This window comes from Triplophysa rosa, linkage group LG13 (assembly GCF_024868665.1).
Source record: "Triplophysa rosa linkage group LG13, Trosa_1v2, whole genome shotgun sequence".
Lineage (NCBI taxonomy): Eukaryota > Metazoa > Chordata > Actinopteri > Cypriniformes > Nemacheilidae > Triplophysa > Triplophysa rosa.
This window is the reverse complement of record NC_079902.1, coordinates 7575819-7597613: the sequence shown is the minus strand read 5'-3', so window position 1 is coordinate 7597613 and position 21795 is coordinate 7575819. Positions and strand designations below refer to the sequence as shown.

Below are 21795 nucleotides of genomic sequence, written 5' to 3'. Positions count from 1 at the left end.
ACCCTGGACTTTTTAACTGTAGCGGACATGATGTATAGTTGCTGTTATATGGATTTGACATTTTGTAGTTCAAAATATGTTTAATGATTATCAATTAATTGATCAATCATTTTTTTTAAATCGATTCCTGAAATATACACATCCCTAAATGTAATAGATTTAGCTTGATCTTATTGACATGCTTTTTTGGTCATTTCAGTTCTGTGTGTACCATTTAGTTTTAGACTTTAAAATGTACATTTAATCGAAACATCATCTGTGAATCTTTTTGATTTTATTTTAATTACTCTTCTAATTAGTCAGTTTTTTGTTTGGAAGCTATGTAGAATATTTTCCCCCAGAGCATTTAATCTGAACGAGTATCTGCAGTATGTATGGTGGGTTTCAGTAATAGTTCTCTTCCTAGGTGTGAATATGCTGTTGGAAAGCACAATCTCTTCTGTGTGTTGCATAAATAATTTGCCAGACGAGTCAGGGGTGTAATGCTACCACCAAGTCTTCATCTTTTCTAATGTCTATCTCGCTTCATCATGTTCTTTTCTTCATTACTCAAACTCATTTTATCTTATCGCACCAGTAGCAGCTGGAAGTGATCGCGGACAGTTGTGCTTTCACTGGGACTGGCCGTGCCGTTCCTAGAAAGATCTGTGGAGCTGTGACAGCAGAAAGCAGATTAGGCTCAAACCAAAGATTCATTAGTTGTATTTAATGAAATAGAAATGAGTAGTGGGGATATTTGAATAAATTAACCTTCACCGCTTCCCCAGAGGCAGGCGGGAGGGATTTTTCCCTCTTCACAGATATAATAACTTGATTGCATTATTGTTGCATGTGGTATGTTGTCATTTACCCCCAGCTCAAGTGAAAACAGCTGGCTGCCCAGCATGAGGTGTGCAAATGAAGTCAGTTTTCATAACATGCGCAAGAGCTTTGTGAGTTATTGCTTTTAACCGTCCTTTTAGCTCTTAGAAACAAATTGCAAAGAGCTTTTTACTTACTTTCAAGTGTGATTATGTTGCCGTGCTTTCCGCTGGCTCAGCGTTCATCAGTATGCGGGTCAGGCACGGTGAAATCTTGCCGGCTCTTTGTCTCTGTATCGTATTCAGTACAGGAAGTTGAGAAAGTGTTGAGCGGGGTGGGGAGGAGGGAATAGCGCTGTTAAGATTTTTCATATTACCTGAACCAGAACGGATCCTTGTCTGACTGCTCAGGGAGTCTGGCTGTTTCATATTGCCCGGAAGCCTGACGTTCACATTCTTCGTGATCCTGGCGCTCCCCAGCTACTCATCATGCTGCGTTCGGCTCACCTTGACACCCTGTGGATCATCAGGAGCTGATGTAGAGGACATAAAAAAGATTCAGATACCCGTTCTTAGACTCCGCTGAGGAAGTTTTGCTAAATATGGCGACAAGTGTCTTGTTTGACTGTCCATTTAAATGATAAAAACACACCTGCGTGGTATGTGTATAAAATGCTTCACAAGTAGCTATTCAGCTTTTGTTTTTTTTTGTTTTTTTTGGTTCAGGTTGGTATGTATTTTTGACAGCAAATTTTGGTTTAGTTTCAGTCATAGGATTTGACAAAAATGCCATTTATTATTTGTCATATTTTAGTCATCTGCACTGATTTAGGTTAAGTCTAGTTTAAGTGAACTAAATATTAAAGGTCCAGTGTATGATATTTAGTGGCGTCTAGTGGTGAGGTTGCAAATTGCAACCAATGGCTCACTCCACCCCACCCTTTCGTAGCACTACGATAGCTGATACAGAAGTAAGATGTCGTCACGAGATGTTTTTGCTTCTTTGCCGAAGGATATAACATATTTACGAAATGCGCTCTGTAGAGCAGTTTGTCCCTTTAGGGCTACTGTAGAAACAACATGGCAAATTCTATGCAAGGGGACCCGTGGTGTATGTAGATAGAAATAGCTCATTGTAAGGTAATAAAAACATAACGCTTCATTATGTAAGGTCTTTATACACCTCTGAAACACATAGTTATGCATATTATATTGCATTTCTGTCAATAGACAAGATACTTTGGTCACACTTTATTTTAAGGTCCAATTCTCGGTATTAATAAACCATTAACTATGACTTTTGCCTCAGTAAACTACTAATTTGTTGCTTATTAATAGTTAGCAAGGTAGTTGTTAGGTTTAGGTATTAGGTAGGATTAGGAAAGTAGAATGTGGTCATGTAAAATATGTTCTTTATAAGTACTAATAAACAGCCAATATGCTAAAAATAGCCATCTAATAAGCAACTAGTTAATAGTGAGAATTGGTCCCTATACTAAAGTGTTACCGATACCTTTATTTACCTTAAAATCTAATTAAACCAAGTCGTTTTTTGAACTTTAATTAACACAGATGATATTGGATCATGAATGAAATTTGCAGGTTTATTCACTCTCATTTCAACTCATTTGACTCGTTCAGGGCATATTCGTTTAGTACTTTCAACAAATGAAATGCTCCCTCACCCCTCAAACGCTATTGGCTCGTGCCTCTTTGAAGAAAAGAGCTGCACCTGCGGACATAACGTTTAGCGCTGTGCTAGTTTTCGTCATCATAAATTAGTTTTTTATTTAATTGTCGTGTCATTTCCGTCTGTGAAAACATGTCTTTGACGACAACTATTACACATTTTTTGGTTAACAAAATGAACACTGTGAATCACAGTAACTTCTCTCGAATAACCAAAGAATTAGTATTGACGTACGGTGTGCGCATTAACTAGCTGGAAAGGGCCAGAGAGAGGTGGACAAAATGTTTTTAATAAGGAAATGTCACATTTTCTGCTGGGAATACATTAACTTTTTCTTGAGCCCACTAGTGCAGTTGTCTTTTGCAGAGCCGCATAACATTGACCTTCATTAAGGGCTTATTTAGGAAAGTGAATTGTCTGCAGTTTTAAATAGAGACGCTTAATTGAATTGTGATTCGGCATTGTGTTTGTGGTCGTGCTGTAAGCCTCGGGCCGAAGCCAGGCGCTATAGTCAGGTACAGGCTGTAAGCTATGGGCACAGCCTCAGGGATAAGACAAGCTTTATCTGTCTATATTCACACAAGCAGAATTTAACATAGACACCACACAGAATATAGCAAGTTAGCTATCCGTTATTTCTGATCATGGATTTGATTGTAGTCATTAAGAAGCAAGTACCTTCTTTGTATATGAATACTGATGTATGCGTATAATTATTTTTGGTGAGTGTGGTGTAGTATATGGCGGTCCAGTCTGTGTGTTTTGAGTCTTCTGGTTGATGGTGTCGCTCTGGGCTCCCTGGAGACTCCTGCTGGGTTTTGAAATCCAAAGATGACAAGTCCTCCTGCTGAGACACTCGACCACAGCTATTATACTGCCATTGAGAAAAACAACAGGGAAACAGCCAAACAACTGCTTTAGTGTAGTTACACTTTCAGGTTCAGCACACTGTAAAATTGATTACAACATCAAAATGTAAAACTCCTCCTATCCTTTTTTGTATGGGTATGCATTTTAAAATAAATATTCTGTGACTTATCTTATCTTGGAACATTTTGCTGTCTAAGAGGACAGTGTTATAATTTCTCTAATTTCTGTTAGTCAAGCAAACAAAGTGCTACGGTGCGCTTGGCTGTAGTCAGCAGACTACAGAAATTGCTCCCGACCTGTAATGAGTGACAAAACTGTTGAAGTCGTGCAGATCAGCAGTCCAGCGTCAGTATTTCCAGCTTCTATAGGCCCCTCTGTAAACCCACACATAGAGATCCCTCTGTGTTACAAACCCGTGTTTGCATTTGTGTTTATTTGTGCGTACATGTAAGTTCTCCCTCCACCGCCGGAGCAGTCTTTCATGTGTGCACCAGGGGCAGGTGTAGGAAAGCCACACTGCACACCATTGATGAGATGTGCCTTTGAGCTTCAGCGTACAGCAAGCAGCCAATAATGGGACTGCTGTGCTGGACACGCTCCACTAAATGGAAGCTTACATTGATGTTTACATGCTGCGGCCAACGCCACCACCTTTAATTGATTCTTTCACATCAAGCCAGGCACGTTTCACACTTCTATAAGGGAACCGTTTTCTCCCGGAGAGGTCAGTGGCAAGGACAAGAACTTCCAGAATCGCTACAAATCGCCTCATTTTTATATTACATCAATGCATTTGGCGATACTTTTATCTTAAGCGACTTACAATGTGGTCAAAGTTTCAATTTGTTGTGTGTTCCCCGGGAATCGAATGCACAGTCTTTATGCTGCTGATGCAGCAATGATAAAATATTAAATTATTAAATTGAGCAGAGCTCAACAAACTTCCATGGAGCCTCATGATGATTTAAAATGATTTAAAAAATACATAACAAGTATTAAAATAAGTGAAAAAAATCAGTATATTTCTGTTTGATTGTTTTTATGTAGGTAGTTGACAAATAAACCGTACATGTGTTGTGAATTATTTAAGTTTTTTTTTTTTTAAGTATACTTTTTAAATATATGTATATGTTGATAAATAAACTGGACATGTGTCCTATGGTGTCACAGCAAAATTTAGAAATCAAACTGTTAATGATATTTTATATAAGTTGATATTAATATTTATGATATAAAATAGGATAAGAGTGATTTACCTTGATTGTTAGTTTTTTTTCTAGAGTTTTGCACATTAAAAAATGGGAAAGTACTACATCCATACATTTTATACATTGTCTTATAAAGTACAGATACTTGAAAAATGTACTTGAGTAAATGAAATCATACTTAAGTACTATACAACACTGCGTACATGTGCAAAAAAATTGAAATAAAAACTAACGATGAAGAGAAATCTCTCTTATGCTATGTTATATTATAAATATAAATATTAATTATATAAAATAATGTATTATTAAATGTTTGTTTTCTAAATTATTGCTGTCACACCATAGTGCACAAGTACGATTTATTTTAACTACCCATTTGTGCTTATGCCAAGTTCTAGAATATTTTTTATGCGAGATCAATTGTGAGTGTGAGGCCTTTAAATATTGCTGAGGATGAACGGGGTGTTAATAAGTTAATAAGGTTGAGATCAGCTACTTAAGGACTATTAACTGGATTTTTTTGTAAATCTTTGTAAAATGAAGAATAAAGGAAATTACAAAAATGTGATGATATTGAGAATTTGTCAAAAAATTGCATGCAAATATAACAATGCAAAAATGACCGAATACTGAAATATGTCCGATGATGTGTAGAAAGAGAAATAATTACTCAAAGTTTGATCACTCAGGCACCGTATTTATTCATCCGGCCCGAACTGCAGTCATTTCACACATTTGACGTGTTTATTCGCTAATGTGTTAGCGGTTCGGCTCAGAATAGCCAGGCGGTTCACTCCACCGTCCACCCCTGATCTAGATTCCAATGCCTCACCTTTCTGAGCACTGCTTGTAGACCTTGTGACAAGTTCTCATCACCACCCTCCCGGGCATAAGTAAAATAGCGCCTGCTTTTAGCTAATTTTGGATCTCATCGTCTGCGTTGCCCACAGTCAGCGCACCAGTAGAGAGAGGCAAGGATGGCCTGTCAGTCGACCTTGAGAAATTACAGCCCTTCCCACCCTCCATTATGTATTTGGAAACATCTGTTGGCCTGCACCATGCTGCCCGGTGTGCCTCTGACCGCTTGACTGCTTCGAGAATGTAACCCTTGTACAATTACATTAGTGCATTGTTGGCTAAGCTGCACAATGTGACCTCTGCGTTGAGTGAGTACGACTAAGTGGCCAATCCCCAGAGCCGCTACTCAAGCCCTCCCAAAGCTTACATACATTTTTGGAGAGCTTATGAAGTTTGTCTACAGCTGACGTTCAGGAAAACAAAGTTATCTAAAAAATATGAAGACCTGTTGTCAAAGCATTTTCATTCAATTTATTACTTTGAATCCCATCAGTGCGGTACTCGCGTCCCTCGGTGGGCTGTTTTTGCCGTTTGCCAGAGAGAAAAAACGGCAGGAAAAGCCTGGATAAATTCATCAGGTCAGTGACGTTAATGCACTGTGACATACATTTACCCCCTCTCTCTCTCTCAGACTGATAGACAGGCCATAATCTCTCGCTTAAGTTGTTTTTATGGGCTCTCGAAAGATTAATGGTTCACCCAGTGCCCCGCAAACCAGTATGGAGAGGCTCTTCCATCCCTGGCCCTTGGCTTTTGAATGGATCTGATGGAAGCGTTTCTGCTCTTGAATAAATCATTCATGAGACTTCGCTGCAGCTGATATTAATAACATCTGTATTGTAAAGAGGAAGATGGCTGTAAAGAAACACATTGAATGCAGGTGCAGCCGAAGTCATAAGGTAACTTTTAAGATCATAACAGCTTTATCTCCGGTTGGGAGCTACATGTGTTTCTCTTCTGGGTGTGGAGCGGTGTGGACTTGTGTGTTGAAGCGCTCGTAGAATTTGGTTGTGCTGGGATTAATCTGTTCACATACAGGAGGTGCTACGTGGGAGGAGGTGGTTGTTCAGCTCAATTTAATACATTCACAGCAGGTTTTGGGATGTTTTGCATACGAGAGGCTGAGAGAACGTCAGCACCCTTTATTCAGGGTAATTACAGAGAGTTAATCATAAGCAAAACCCACTAATTTACTCATTTATTGCTAAAGCAGTGTGGAGTACATTTATTAAAGACAGCCCCTGATGTAACCAGACATGAAGTGCTTGGCTCAGTGATTAAATAATGATCATTTTCATTAATACGTGAATTAGCACCTTGTGGATTTGGAATTAAAATAGGGGTGTAACAATTTTTCGTGGCGTAAACAAAAAAAATCGTATGTATTGTAGTGCTTTAATGTTTACAATGTGTTGCCTCCAACATGTGACCTGTTTCAACATATAAAATGTTCATTTTTATTGCTTAACCCTAAAGTGATGTTGGGGACAAATGTTGGGCAAAATTATTTAGTTTTTTCTAATTGCTTTTTTTCTCTTGATCTGATCGGTACTAAACTCGGCTACTTTTCATAGGTTTTCCACCTAAACACAACCGAAAAAGGTGGACTTTGTTCGACAATGTTAAGTTGGTGAAAATAAAAAACTCCTTAATGACCTGTTAAAGGTGGGGTGGTTGATTTGACAAGGTGCTAACTTTAGCCTGCTAGCACTGAAATTATAATCCCACCCTCTATGCGATTCGCCGTCCAAAGCCACGTCTCCTCCAAACACATGAATGTGTTTCTTAATTACAAATTACAAACTAAATCCGTTAAATTCTTCTCGAAGCATGTAAAATCTAGAACCTAATATGTTAAGTTTGTTACAACATTAGTTTATAGTTTCAACCTATGCAACCAGTTCAGCCATTGAAATTACATGTACATCTATTTTGATTCCATCAGGTCACTAAAAAGCAAAAGTGAGGGGAATTTTGAGGGGTTTCACTGTGTTTTAATAAGAGGAATTACGTTTATTTTATGAAAATCATGTTTTTATGTGAAAACAAAAATACAAAAAACATTTTTTTTTATTTTACATTTAAATGAATGGAGTAAATTAGGTAAATAAGGCAAAACAAATACCAAAATAAACGCATAATGTAGTGATAGTGTTATGACATTTATGTTAAATATCAATGGAATCACAAAGTGCCCAAATTTGTCCACTAACAGCAAATTGGTGCAGTTGTAATTAACAGCACTTGGGGGTTAAAGAAGGTCTCTATTAAGGTTCAGCTTTCTTTCTTTATTTCTTAATTTTCATTTTATGTTAAAATTCAATTTTTTTTAGTAGAAGACATTTTAATTCGTTCTAATTAACAAACAGAAGGTTTAATTAAACCTTGGTTATATAAAATTGTTATGGAAACGTTTTGTAATTTTTGTATTTGTTAAAAATAGCAAGATTATTTTATTATTAATCCACTGTCATATATCGATAGTTTATTGTGATCTAAGTGTATTATTACACCCCTAACTTACAATTTTTCCCTTCACCAACATTCTAATAAATGCTGGGTTATTTTCAAAAAGATGGACCGGCCCAACAATTGGGTTGTATATTAACCTATGATGTGTTATTTCAACCCAAAATGCTTGGTTGTTTAATCCAATTTTTGGGTCAAATATAAACTATTTTCTGGGTTAATTTAAACCAATAGCTGACTTTGTCACTTTTTGACTCAACACTGTGTCAAAAAAAATAACCCAGCATTGTTTAGAGTGTAGTCTCATAAAGCCAAACTTTTGTCTAGTTGCATAAATATTTGTTTACTATGTTGCATATTCTAATCCAAAAATCTCCCACTTGGACATTGTTTAAAAATGTAAATTGTTTAACATGTAAGGTAGGTATGGGCAATATTATATCATTTGCGATATACCGTTGCTCCCCACTATAGGAATTAGTGTTTCCGCGATATAAATTCTTGTTGATGGCCTATTCACAGTTCATAGCGAAAACGGGCATAGCGGAGGGCGGATGTGAAGCTGAGAAAGAGATGGCACTAAAAGAGGAGCTCTAACTCTTGTGAAGGATCAAGGATGGCACTGTACATGCATCAGAGTTAATGTTTAGTTTCACTTTCGTTGTATTTGTTGATAGTCATAATACATTAAAACACCACAACATTTAGTTTGGCTAAAAGTCTTTATTTAAACATTCGTTAGATGTTTTGAGCGCATGCGCATTGCACAAATGATTTAATATGATTTCTTGCCTGTTATATACAAGATGCATGAACGGAGCATCCCGTGCGTAGCTCGCGCCTACACATGCTTTCATAGCGACACAGCACGCACCGCACTGCTGCCTGTTTACATCCAGTACACAATGCAAGTTTGTATTACATTATTTAAAATATGTTTATGAGCATATGACAGCGTAGATTATTTAATTAGATTTCTTTCATCCACATTTTTCTGTTCTCTTTCTGTAGCGCGAGTCATAGACAGATATACAATAGAAGTGAATGGGGTCAGTGATGTTCGGTTACCATCTTTCTTCAAAATATTTTCTTTTGTGTTCTTCAGAAGAAAGAAAGTCATACAGGTTTGAAATGACAAGAGGGTGAGTAAATTATGACAGAATTTTCATTTTTGGGTGAACAATCCATTCAGGGGTCTCTTACGGTCCACAGCTGTTTCTGTCACTTGCTGCCCAGCATGCATGAGATCATCCAGGTCAAGAGCTTTAGTCAACTTCTCAAGGTGAATGAGTGGTCCTCAAATGCTGTCCTCAACAACTAGAAGAGAATCACTGAGCAAATGTCAAAGCCCACATCTCCTCTTATGAGAAAGAGATTGAAGAGAAAATATCGCCCCCGCGACATCTAGGGAAAATAAATAAGAGCAGAAGGCTGATGACAGAGGTGGATGGTGTTATAGTTATATCGTCGTTTGTATCGTTATCGCAAGAAATACCAGAAAATATTGTGATAGAGTTTTGGGGCCATATCGCCCATCCCTAAAGGTGACTATGGTTGCATATTTTGGACCAATTCTGCAAAAAAACTAAAAAAAACTAATTTATGCTGAAGTTGCACAAAACCAACCAATCAGATTAAAGCTGTCCAGACTAAAAAAGTGTTATCATTGAACATGAACAGACTCTGGTCTTTATTAAAGGGTGACACAAGGCCTCACTCTACATGTCAGCCATTTTCATGTCACCATTTCAGACAAAAACTGTGTTTTTTTGTGTTTTAACTGTTTATTTGCACGACAACTGTTTATTGGGGTCCTGAAAAAACAAAGTTTTAAAAAACGAATTGCAAGTTATACATTTTCAAAAGGTTACCATCATCTTAGTGTAAACCACAAAAATGCTCATTTGTGTAAATGTGAATGTGCATCTGTTTTACATGTTTGTTTACGATCTCACATCGCCAACTACTAGCCTAGCATGCATAAAACAGGATTTTTAGTCCAGTTTTCCATTTTTAGTTTCCATCACGCTGGTTTTATGCGCATTTTGAAGTTTCACATCAGAAACGAGTGATGAAAAACACCTCCCAACAAAAAAATCATTTTTACAGTCGCTTTTTTTCTTTTTTTGCAAAAATAAGGGTTTATGCGAATAATAGGAGATGGAAACGCATTTGCTGAATAAATTCCTCTAAAAAGTTGTGTAACGGCACTATGAGACGGCGTAACCTGACTAACCAGAGTACTGATCTTGTTACACAGCATCAGAAATGTTGTTATGGTCATTCTTAAATGCTTGAGCAAAGCCGTCAAAGTATTTCTATAATTGCCTCCCAAAAACTGTTACCACTGCGTTTCCCAAACAGCAGGCATCAACAAAAGCAATTATTATAAATGAAAACTATTATCTTACTGATATTTAGTGCCAGTTTATTAGGAAGTGACGGTTTACTAGATGGATGGAAACAGTGCTTATTCTCGAATGTTTTATGCGAAATTCCAATTTTGCGCATAAGCTAAATTTGCAACTTTGGATGGAATCCCGGCTACTGTCATGTAAACATAATTTGTGGATCTGATTTTCTTAGCACATGTCCATTGGTTCTGGTTCTTGTACGCGTAGAAACCTCCAGCTCCTCTCTGGCTGCTGATCTATACACCACAGCGTACACAGACTTCACCGTCTATCACAGAGAATCGGCTTTATCTCGGATCGCCGGAGCTCTTATTATCTTCACTACTCCATTGATCCAAGTAATTTGGCAGCGCCTGTGGCATGTGTTCAGCACAAAACACAGCTCGCCACACCAGGAGGTGCTAAATCCACAGCTCTGTCAGTGTGTTTCGTGCATATTCATGCGAAACAACAGAAGTTCTGGCCTTGGATTGTCTGTAACGCACCAGACGTGTTCTGCTGCTTTACTAATACAGTCTTTAGCAGGAGGGATGAGACCCCAGTCGGCCCTGCTGGTTTTGTCATTATTATTATCGATTCTCATTTATTCCAGCTGTGAATATTGCAGCGATTCCCATTGGCTGATGTTAAGGGTATCTGACGGTTCACAGCTGTTGCTGTGACTGTCACTTGCAGCTCAGCATGGATGGGATCAATGAACCGGTGAGAGAAAGAGAGGGAGGCAGGTGAGCACAGTTTCGAGATGTGACACGGCAGAAGAAATGACTTTCACTCCGTGTTGTTGTTTGTTATTTTCTCGTTGCAGTTTTTTCTGCCTCCAGCATCTGCACGGGATAGAAACCTCTTTTATGTGTTCAATTAGTAGTTTACATGCATTCCTTTTAGGGAACGAAATAGTTTTCAGTCTTGCTTGTGTTTGGCTGTTTGACACTTTGTTTGTCGTCGCTTACGCTTTATTTTCGCTTTAAGCTTAATGTGTCATTTCCTCTGAAATCAACAGATTTATCTGCATCTCGTCTTTGCTCACAGTCTCCCGCCGCCAAGCCTTATGACTTTAACCTCCAAATCCCCTTCTGTCATCAGCCTTCTGCTCTTATTTATTTTCCCTAGATGTCGCGGGGGCGATATTTTCTCTTCAATCTCGTTCTCATAAGAGGAGATGTGGGCTTTGACATTTGCTCAGTGATTCTCTTCTAGTTGTTGAGGACAGCGTTTGAGGACCACTCATTCACCCTGAGAAGTTGACTAAAGCTCTTGACCTGGATGATCTCATGCATGCTGGGCAGCAAGTGACAGAAACAGCTGTGGACCGTAAGAGACCCCTGAAAGGATTGTTCACCCAAAAATGAAAATTCTGTCTTCATTTACTCACCCTCTTGTCATTTCAAACCTGTATGACTTTCTTTCTTCTGAAGAACACAAAAGAAAATATTTTGAAGAAAGTTGATAACCGAACATCACTGACCCCATTCACTTCTATTGTATGGACAGAAAACCAATGCAAGTCAATGGGGTCCAGTTCACAACATTCTTCAAAATATCTTGTTTTGTGCTCTGCAGAAGAAAGAAAGTCATACAGGTTTGAAATCTCAAAAGGGTGAGTAAATGATGACAGATTTTTTTGGGTGAACTATCCCTTTAATGCAGTGGTCACCAACCCTGTTCCTGGAGATCGACTGTCCTGCAGACTGCAGCTCCAACCCTGCTTCAGCACACCTGTCTGTAATTATCAAGCAAACCTGAACACCTTGATTAGATACTTCAAGTGTGTTTGATTGGGGTTAGAGCTGAAATATTCAGGAAGGTCGATCTTCAGGAGCAGGGTTGGTGACCACTGCTTTAATGGCAGCTAATGGGAAACACTACAATATTCACAGCTGGAATCAATATGAATGGCTAATAGTAATAATGACAAAACCATCTGCGTGTGTATTTACTAAAGGTCATTTACTAAAACTTCTGACCTCTATCTGTATTATTTTATTTGCCGTTGTCACATAATGGATGACTGCAAAAAAATTGAAAAATTGTTTTCCAATGCAAATATCAGAAAATTACTAAATCAAGATACATTTACTTGATAAGCAAAATTACATAAGATGTATAGTTTTTTAATTTTAGTAATTTAGGCCTAGTCCACACGTACACAGGTATTTTATAAACAGAGTTTTTCCTTCTTCGTCTAAAAAATTTTTGCGTCCACACAAAAACGTAAAAACACACTATAAAGCACTGTCAAAAGCATGCCAAACCAACAGGTGGCGATATAACCCTAACCATAAAGCCATGTTGGCCAATCAGATGCCTGGAATCTGACGTCAAACAAAGGAGATAGCGGCACGCGTCTACGCGACAACACTGAAACCGGAGTTTCTAAAAATCTTCACCCTTTTCAAAAAAGTTCGGTTTCAGTGACCGAATACTGCGTTTGCGTGTGGACGAACGGCCAAACCGCATAGAAAACAATGCGGTTTTGAAAATACCTGCGTTCGTGTGAACAGGGCCTAAGGCAATACTAAAAAATATTAGGCAAGAATTTTTATTTGATTGTTTATTTTATTTTACTTTTTGCATTGATCGCATTGTGCATATTTTCCTAAAAATTGCTCTGTAAGCAGATAATCATATAGGTTAACAGGTTAAAGTTATAAAAAATCCTTGTGCATGTGTACATATACTAACTATTCAAATATATTTGGATATATTTGGACTAATCGACTATAGTTCATGAGTTGTCCAGTGTCCAGTTGTGTAAGATAAAAAAATAACGTCACCAGTTCACAGCAAATTATTTCACGTCCAAAAAGAAAACACAAAGAATCATTTTTTATCTCACATATGTACGCATGGCTGTAGCTTTGGTCGTTGATGTGTTCTGAGTCTTTGTGTGAAATATCAGAGAAGGTGCGGAAGCAGAACAAAGAAATAGACTTTCCCCACTTCACAGAGTGACATTTCCCTGTTGGATTGTGGGTAGAAGAGCAGAGAGGCGATTCTGTTCTTTCCTCCTCTGACAGTTTGTCTTGTCTTGTTTATGAGAACACAACGGCCTTCTCCCAGATCAAGCCGATGATGAGGAACACATCATTCTTCTAAAATGCAGTGGCACATAGTGATGGAAATGTTCTTTTGGTAAAACCAGAATTCTGTTTACAATTTCCCTGTAAACAGGGTAGAGCTTGTCTTATGTAAGAAAGAGAGAAGCGGTTATCAAAACCACTCCTTCAGCACATCCATTAATGCATGAGAGTCATTTGGTGTCTTAGGCCTCTGGCTGCCTGTGAGTGCCCTACGCCCAATCGCTGGAAAGTCTCCCTCCGTCACATCTATCGCTCGGCGTCTTCCACTTCATCTCAAAGATAAGAGAGTACCGTGCGAGTTTCCCTGCCGCTGCAGTGAGCGAGTATGTGATTTGCATCCGTCATGCTCCTCTGTGGCCGTGAAGCACATGAACAGTAATACTCATTTAAATCTCATCAGCGGCTCTATTGAAGCATCTCCATCTGCAGCAACAGAATGGTGTCACAGCCAGAATGCAACCTAATTCCTTTTTTTGTCTGCCTCTTCTAATCTGACTATTTTATTTCTTTTTATGTGGGGAAGATACTTGTGATCAGTTATTCAGCTTATCAGATGGGATTCGGCCTTTCATTATTTTCTAGCAGAACCGGATGTTCTTTTGTTTAGCATCCTGGTGGGCTTTTTATGCTTTTTTGGTTTAATTTATAGCCCGTATAACACTGTCAGTGTTTGTGTTTTGCACCATCAGGGATGGAGGGTTTCTCTTCATGCATACGTGTAGTTTGTCCAAGATGTGCGATGGAAATGTCTGTCCGGGATCCGTAAGCACTCGGCATCTGGAGAGCTGTTGGGGGTCATGCGGGGGTCACAGCCCCCTGTGTAGAGCTGTCTCTCTTGATTGTGCCTGCGGACTTGTTTCTCAGCTCTTACTGTATTTACAGTATGTAAACAGATTGCCAGTAGCCGGGCTTCCATCACCCTGGTTTTATGCACATTTTGAAGTTTCGCATCAGAAACCAATAATGGAAACGCAAAATTTCGAAGTTAAAAACATTAATTCGCAAAAACGTTTTTACGCTCGCTTGAGGTGGTTTTTCTTTTTTGCGAAAAACAGTTAATGCGAATAATGGGAGATGGAAACGCATTTGCCGAATAAATTCTGATGGAGCGAACATTAAACCCACGAGAATAAGCGGCTATTACCGTTGATGGGGTCTTTCTGGTTTCCAGATTTTTTATTTACTGTTGGTTACTAGGTTACCAATACCGCCGTGATCCGCTCGAGGAACTTGATGGAAACGCACTAATTACGTTTTTTTTCCTCCTGTTATTGCGAACTTAAAAAAAAAGAAGATTTGCATCACGTTTGGATGGAAACCCGGCTAGTGTCATTGAAAGTGATGGCTTTGTGTGAAATAATGAAAGAATGACCATTGGCTAAATTCATTCATTTATTCATTACATAATTTACTTCGTTCGTTCATTCATTTATTCTGCACAATTAGTCATATTTTAATTGCGATTTAAAATTTTGGGCAAAATATTTTTTTGTGACCACGTGTAAGACAAATTGCTGCATTCGTATTTTGAACTATGATTTTATTAAAATGAAAAACACGAAAGAGCTGATTTACATCGTCACACTCTTGTCCTTGCGAGTGGTGAGAAAAAATGTGAAACTGGCCCGCTGGCACGGCCTTCATGGAACCTAACTAGCCAAATAAATGTGCAATAAGATCAGTGCCATATTCACAATGATGTTTAATTGGATGTTGTCAACAAAATCATTAGAATGTATCTGAAGTGTCGAGTTTATCGGCGAGCCCTAGCACTTGCTATCATGCAAGGTATGCTAACGCAACCTTGATCTGGCCTCCACTCAATGAATCATAGCACAATAGCATCTTCTAATCTCATTAACAACCTTTTACATGCCAAGGACTTCTCACTCCTGCAGTGACACATCAGTGATCAGCCAGCGAGAGAGAGAGAGAGAGAGAGAGAGAGAACATTTACCATAGTTTAGTCTTCAACTGCTCTGTTTTCAGTGCTCTGTCACAAATTCTTTGTCCTGCTTTACATATCTGCCTTTTTACACACAGCTGCATCCATAAGAGATGTGCGTTGAGCATTGTCAATGCTTACTGCGGAGGACTGATGTGAAAAATTATGATCGAGGGATTTGAGTTTTGCTCTTTGAACTATGTGTTGGTATCTCTGGCTCTCTTTTTCTGTCTCTCATCATTAGGGTGTGGCCACTGGGATGCGGGTTTATGTCTTCAGGCAAGTAATGCCAAGCACAACAATGTAAACCGAGAGACGATATGAATATTTCATGAAAACAGACCGGCATACGTATCTCAGACACCGCTCCGCATCCCAAACAGCACATAACATGCAGCGTATATTGAGACAGGAAATAACTGATGTACTCGTGTTAACATTCATTGAAATTCTTTATCTTTCGCTTCCTGGATGTCGGGCGTTGTTGTGGCGTTTATTATTGAATTGATCATTCATTGGATGGGTTTGTCTGTTTTTGTTTAATACCACATCTTTTGTGCATGCCGTTCTGTGCAGCGGAAATGGAGGATGTTTCTGGGTATCGATTGTCGTCTGAAACCCTTTTTCTAATTTAGCATCTGAACCTGCAGTCAATTTCTCTAATGGAATTCACAGAGGGGTTAATAAAGAATAAGTGTGTGTGTGTGTGGATAATCCTGTCTTTGTGGCTTTCGGACTAGAAATATGCCGCCGTTGAAATAAAGCTGCACTGTTAAATTAGTCTTAAAGGGCCATTTTCTGTTCTCGCTTGATGAATGGTTTTCTAGTTTCAGACAAGGCTGAAAAGGGAAAATGGATGCTTTTAATCAGAGTCTTGGTTAGTTTAGTCTCAGCCCAACCATTGACTGTCTTTGCACACCATTGACTGATCTCCTGATGTGTATTGCAAACAAAAATGGCTGTAACCTTTTCTAAAAGGCAAGCTGCAATATAATTCGCTGACTTGAAAAAATCAGGCGGCACAGGTTTCATCAGTTTCCCTGGAAACAAAGTCATGTTTCTGCTGGGAGCTATTCCAAGAATAAAGTAATTGTTGGGTTTACCAACATTTGAGGGGTGTACGTGTGGCATTGAATCTTTAAAAGCTGATTTATGATTTCATTAAGATTTATTGAGAAACAAACATGAACACACCTGTTATATCCAACTTCAAACATCACGCTACTTGTTGTGGCCACCTCTTGTCTTAGTCTGGGTTACTTGACAACGGCACCTAATTTAGTCTGACTATGTAAGATTGTGCTTACTTAATATTTAGTTATGTCTAGTTTGAATGCATTTGATTAATTAAGTTTATTTCTTCTTCGTGTCCACAGGACTGAATCCATTATCATTTGACCCTGCCACAAACAACGAACCCCTTCAATTCAGCAGCTCCAATGGGGCACTGGTTCCTGACTGTCCTCTGGAGAACGGAACAGAAAACAGCAAGAAGAGAAAGAGACCCAACCTTCCTCCTGGTAGATTTCTTAACTTTCTCTCAGATGGCTCAATCGCTTCAAATTGTACAGTCCTTAACTACATTCGCATTGTTCATTTTTGCCATTACACTTTTCATGACCTTCAAATGTGGGAGGTCAAAGCCTGGGGTCTCTCTGAGATTTTCACTTCAAATTATCTCCTTCATTAGGAGAAAAGGACGAAAACCCCAAGAAATGTTTTAATATTTTTTTTTGTTGGAACTTCGAAGCTACAATATGATGTGACAATTAAGAGATGCAAATGAAATACTTGAGTTTCTGGCCATGTGTCAGTCATAAAGAAAGACAGGCGTCTTCATGCCGCTGGCGTCCTTCAAACTCAGGCTAGATAAGTATTGTCGAGGGAATTTTACAGACCTTTTCAACTCAGGTTAGCATAAGCAAATGAAAGCCTATTCATATTCATGCCGACGTTAATTCTGTACTAATTAACTGAATTATGATTAGCTGAAAGAAATGGATCTTGGGAAGGCTACCTTATGTTTCAGGTTGTCAAGGAGACTTAATTGGATCAGATTAATTGTTGATATTAATAAGGTGGTTTTTCGTGCTTAGCATTAACGAATTGAATGTGTAAAATTATTTGGAAATATTATATGGAAATATAAGTATATGTATATAAACATTTATTAATTTTTGTTTTATTTTTTCTATGCTTAAATATGTGTATGTTCTTTATAAATACAAAATTAATATGCACAGACATTTATTATGTAAACACAAAAATTTATTGGGTGGATGGATACGATTAAAGCCTTGGACCTCACTATCAAATAATTGATTGTATTTTCTGTTGTTTTTTACAAAACCTAGGCTGTTCATATGCCTTCAGATCATTTGAAATATGACTAGAGAAGATGCGGTTACAATCCACTCCTGTTGTAATCAGAAAAACTAAACTGTTTTGCCAAAAATGTGCCAAAACAAAGAAATCCATTGAGGTGTGAACAATACAAGGACGAATCAATAATCACATTTCATCACTTAAATTTTGACTTAACTAACCTTTAAACCACTCACATCTCAAAGCTGGTACTGTTCTATGACTTTGTAATCCTGAGATGAAGCCATCATCCCGTTATAAGCATTCCCACGTAAACGTGGTCTCCATTTGAAGTCGGCCGCTGCGAGTTCTAGACCTTTGATGGTCACTCTCTCCTCCGGAACAGTGCCGACATTCAGGGCTTGAAGTGAGTCTGATTAGGGATAAATGGCAGCAAGTGATGGTGAGCAGAGCTTCTCATTGTTGTATTCTCCCTTAGAATTGATACAAATGGAAGTGAAATGGGCTCATATTGTGTTCTGGTCATGGTGAAGCGCTGCTTGTGCAGATCAAAGCTAGCCAGCGAGTTTCAGATCAAAGCTTCCTGCCGCTAATCTAATCTGCCCATTTCAGAACACTTTTTCCTTACCGCAAGGATGTCATTGGAGAATGGCTGAGATGAGCTGTATTCACCGTACACCGAATCTTTAGACACTTTGGAGTCCGGCTGCTAAAATCGCACTCAGCCTCACAGTAGGTCTTGGGAAAGTGTGCTGAGGTTATTATAGCGCTTTTTAAGACATTTTAATATTTAGTGGCCATGGGCCAGTGGTTTGTGTATCAGAGCTGTGCATCAGAAAACATCAAAAGACGTTTCAGTTATGAATAAAAACCATCGTTGCTGCCAACCTTGTTGTAGTGAGATGGATGTGCCTGCAGGTCTGCACACAAAGTTTGGTAATAGATGATGGTTTTATCCTTTCTTTGTCAATGAATATTTGTCAAACACATAAGTAGCATGCAGAAAGTTGTATTGCATAACTGTAGAGACAAAGGGCACCAATACTTGTCACTTTGACGCTTGTATTATGACATTTTATTTGTCAAGAAAGCATTGACATACGTAGGTCCCCATGATTTACGCATTGCAGTCGGAATGGCAGAATCAATCCAGGGATAAAAATGTATATACCCTCTATACCGTCCTGATAATAAAAGTGGCAAAATCCCCAAAATAAGACATTTTATGCTTATCACCGGCTACAGATTCAGCGCAAAACAACCTCACGGTCTCTCGGCGCAATTAGCACCTGTCTGAATTGTTAAGCCCTCGATTATACCGAGTCACGAGAATGTTCTTGTGAACCATAAAATGCCTCGGCTCCTGTAAACCTTCCATGGCTGGAAATAGTTGCAGCGTACGTGTCTGCTTAGCAACCGGGAGCTACTTAATGGGCTTTTCTTTTTTGAACAACGCCAGCAGTTTTCCTTCCCGGCCCGTCATTATGCCGCGCTCTTATCCGGCGTGACCGTGCCTGATCAATCCGCTCCCCGATGGAAACGCATCTAAATGATGAAAACTCACAGCATCTGGAGCATAATGCATTCAGGCACTTTGATGTCCTCTGGCAGCACAAGACGGAGTTGCTCCTCCAAGGAGTGGAGCTAATGCTGGGGCGTGGACTAATTACCAGCATGCAGATTTATTCGGGTTAAAGCATTATAATGGATAGATTCATCTCATTAGTGCACGCTCTCCGTTTGACAGCATAGCCCCTCCCCCCGGTGTTGATGTTTTTGGATAAGGGATGCGAGTGGCCGAGGATCTCCGTGCTCACGCAGGACAGTTGGCAGGTTGTTTACAGCACGGCCGAAACTCGGCATCGCTCTACCCGGCGACTCTGTAATTGGTGTCCGATTGGTTTAATCATCTGAATAGTAATAATTGTTTTGACACTGTTAATACACCGTCTTATTTCCCGCTTCAAAGCAACAAAGTGCATTGACTGTTCTGCCCACTCAACAGTTGCGAGCACAATGCAATGGCACTTAGTCAAAAAAGAAACAAATTAACAAATGAACCACAGGCGGTGTGAACTCAATATCACATGGCCGCTTGTGAAAACAAGGGCTCTGAATATTTCAGAACTTCTTTCTTCAGTATAAAACACAACAAGCTTTTTTAAACCCTCATTTGTATCCGTGTCTTGCTCACTCTTGCTTTAGTTCTCAGTCTGTTTAAGCCCTAAGGCTTTTTGCCTCATAAACGGCATACACTTTAATATTATAATTGATGAGTTATTACGGTGACTTCAACAGCCTTGAGGCCTAGTTTTCCTCTTATATTACAAAACAATACAGTGCCTGCATTACAAATGAGACTGCGTCAAAATAATAACCTAATGCTACCTGTTTTAACTAGCCTACTTACCCTCAATATATTTGAGCGTGTGAAAAGGCAGCGCTGCATAGCGATTGATTCAATTTTGAACACTGCTGATGACGTGCCACAACGGTTTTGTGTCCTAATGAATCATGGGTATGCTCTAGTTTTAATGTTTCACAGGAATCCTGTGCAGGTTGCACACGCTTCCAATGACTTTGAGGCGGTTAATAAAGCACAGCACTGGAGCTGCTGGTGTAAAGCTAAGCACTGCTGTCAGCTACAGATGGTTACGTCCGGCATTTTGCTATCGTAACACTTTTCATTGTGTTTCAGGTGTTAAAGTGTCAATGAGCTTGACACACAGACACACACTTCTATCAATTTTCACTTTAGTATGTTAACCTTAGAAGTGTTTTTTTTGTAATCATAATAATAGTATTATTTTTTAGTTACAATTTTTTACTTTACGTTTTATAGATGAATAAAAAAATATTGCCTATCCTTGTGTAAAACACTGCTAGACATGATCTCTAATTAAAAATAGCTATTTAATTAATTGTTGGCTTGACAAAACATGTTAGCATCTTGCTAAAGCACGTTGGCATGAAGCCACCATATTAACATTGCGATAAACGTGCTATAATTATGTTGAAACATGTAAAACATTTTACCATTGAGTTATCGTGATGTTAAAACATGTTAGCATTATGCTAAATCATGGTATCATCATTCTAAAACATGTTATCATGATGTTAAAACACAGGGCTCTAGAGTGCAACCAATTTGGTCGCACATGCGACTATTTCTCAATGTTGAGACTAAAAAATATCTGAGGTCGCACCGGTGCGACCAGCCGTTCGAGGGAGAAAAAAAGTCTCTGCGACTCTGAAAGTCTTCCTGTGATTCAACAACAGACATACATTAGGCCCATATCGTGGTCTAAACCAATCAGAGATAGTGAAGGGCGGACCCCCCTCTGATTGGCCGTGGTCCAGATTTTCCTGTACGTGTGTGTACCAGAGGTCGCATTAACCGAAAATTCTCTGTCATTGACAGATTTTTTTTACCAGTGAAGGAAAAATCTGAAGGCCGTCCGTCCGTCATTTTGACGGATTACAATGAGGGCAATTTGTAACTCCCCGTTTCCCTTCATTAGAGCGTGATATGCTCGCGAAGGGACATGCGTGTTTTCACATGTCATTGTTACTGACTAGACATATGTGATGCGATCTGAGAAACCCCATCGGATGTCGCGCTGGGACGCGGGAAAGACAGTTCACCTATCGAAGTAAACCACATAACATGAAGAATGAAGGAGTAGCAATGCACATTTCCCGCCAGTCCTGGTAAACTACGGCATGCTAAGTTTTTTATACAATGTTTTCGTGAGATGACAGAATCCCCGTCTGCAGCACCGGGAGTTATCCGATCGCAAAACATACAAGGGATGATCAAAAGTCCAGACACTATGCACACGATAAACAACGTAAAACTTGCTTCACTGCTTATTAGTTGTTGTGCGTAATGTTTGTTAGTTTCCTTGTGTAGTGATAACGGCAGAGCGCTCGATCTTTAAGTGTGCCCGCACCATTTTCCTTACTTTCGTTTTATTCAAATGGTTTTGTACAGTATTTTTATAGACTTCAACACTAGGAAATATTTTTTTATTAAATTGTTATTAGAGTAAGTCTTTTACTACTCTAAAGTGACTTTTACTTGTGATACTGGACTGTTGTGCTTTTATTTTCATCACTTAACTTTAAACCCGTTT

At 38.9% G+C, this 21795-nt stretch overlaps 1 protein-coding gene across 7 annotated transcripts in view; it reads left to right on the top strand.

Annotated features, from left to right (window-relative positions):
- The window catches only part of enox2 (ecto-NOX disulfide-thiol exchanger 2), a 233394-nt gene that overhangs the window by 95150 nt on the left and 116449 nt on the right, over window positions 1-21795 (top strand). For all 7 annotated transcript variants that reach the window (XM_057348899.1, XM_057348903.1, XM_057348902.1 and 4 more), the window contains one exon: window positions 16711-16854. In XM_057348899.1, coding sequence (XP_057204882.1) covers window positions 16711-16854 — 144 coding nt within the window. The remainder of the gene's footprint in view (window positions 1-16710; window positions 16855-21795) is intronic.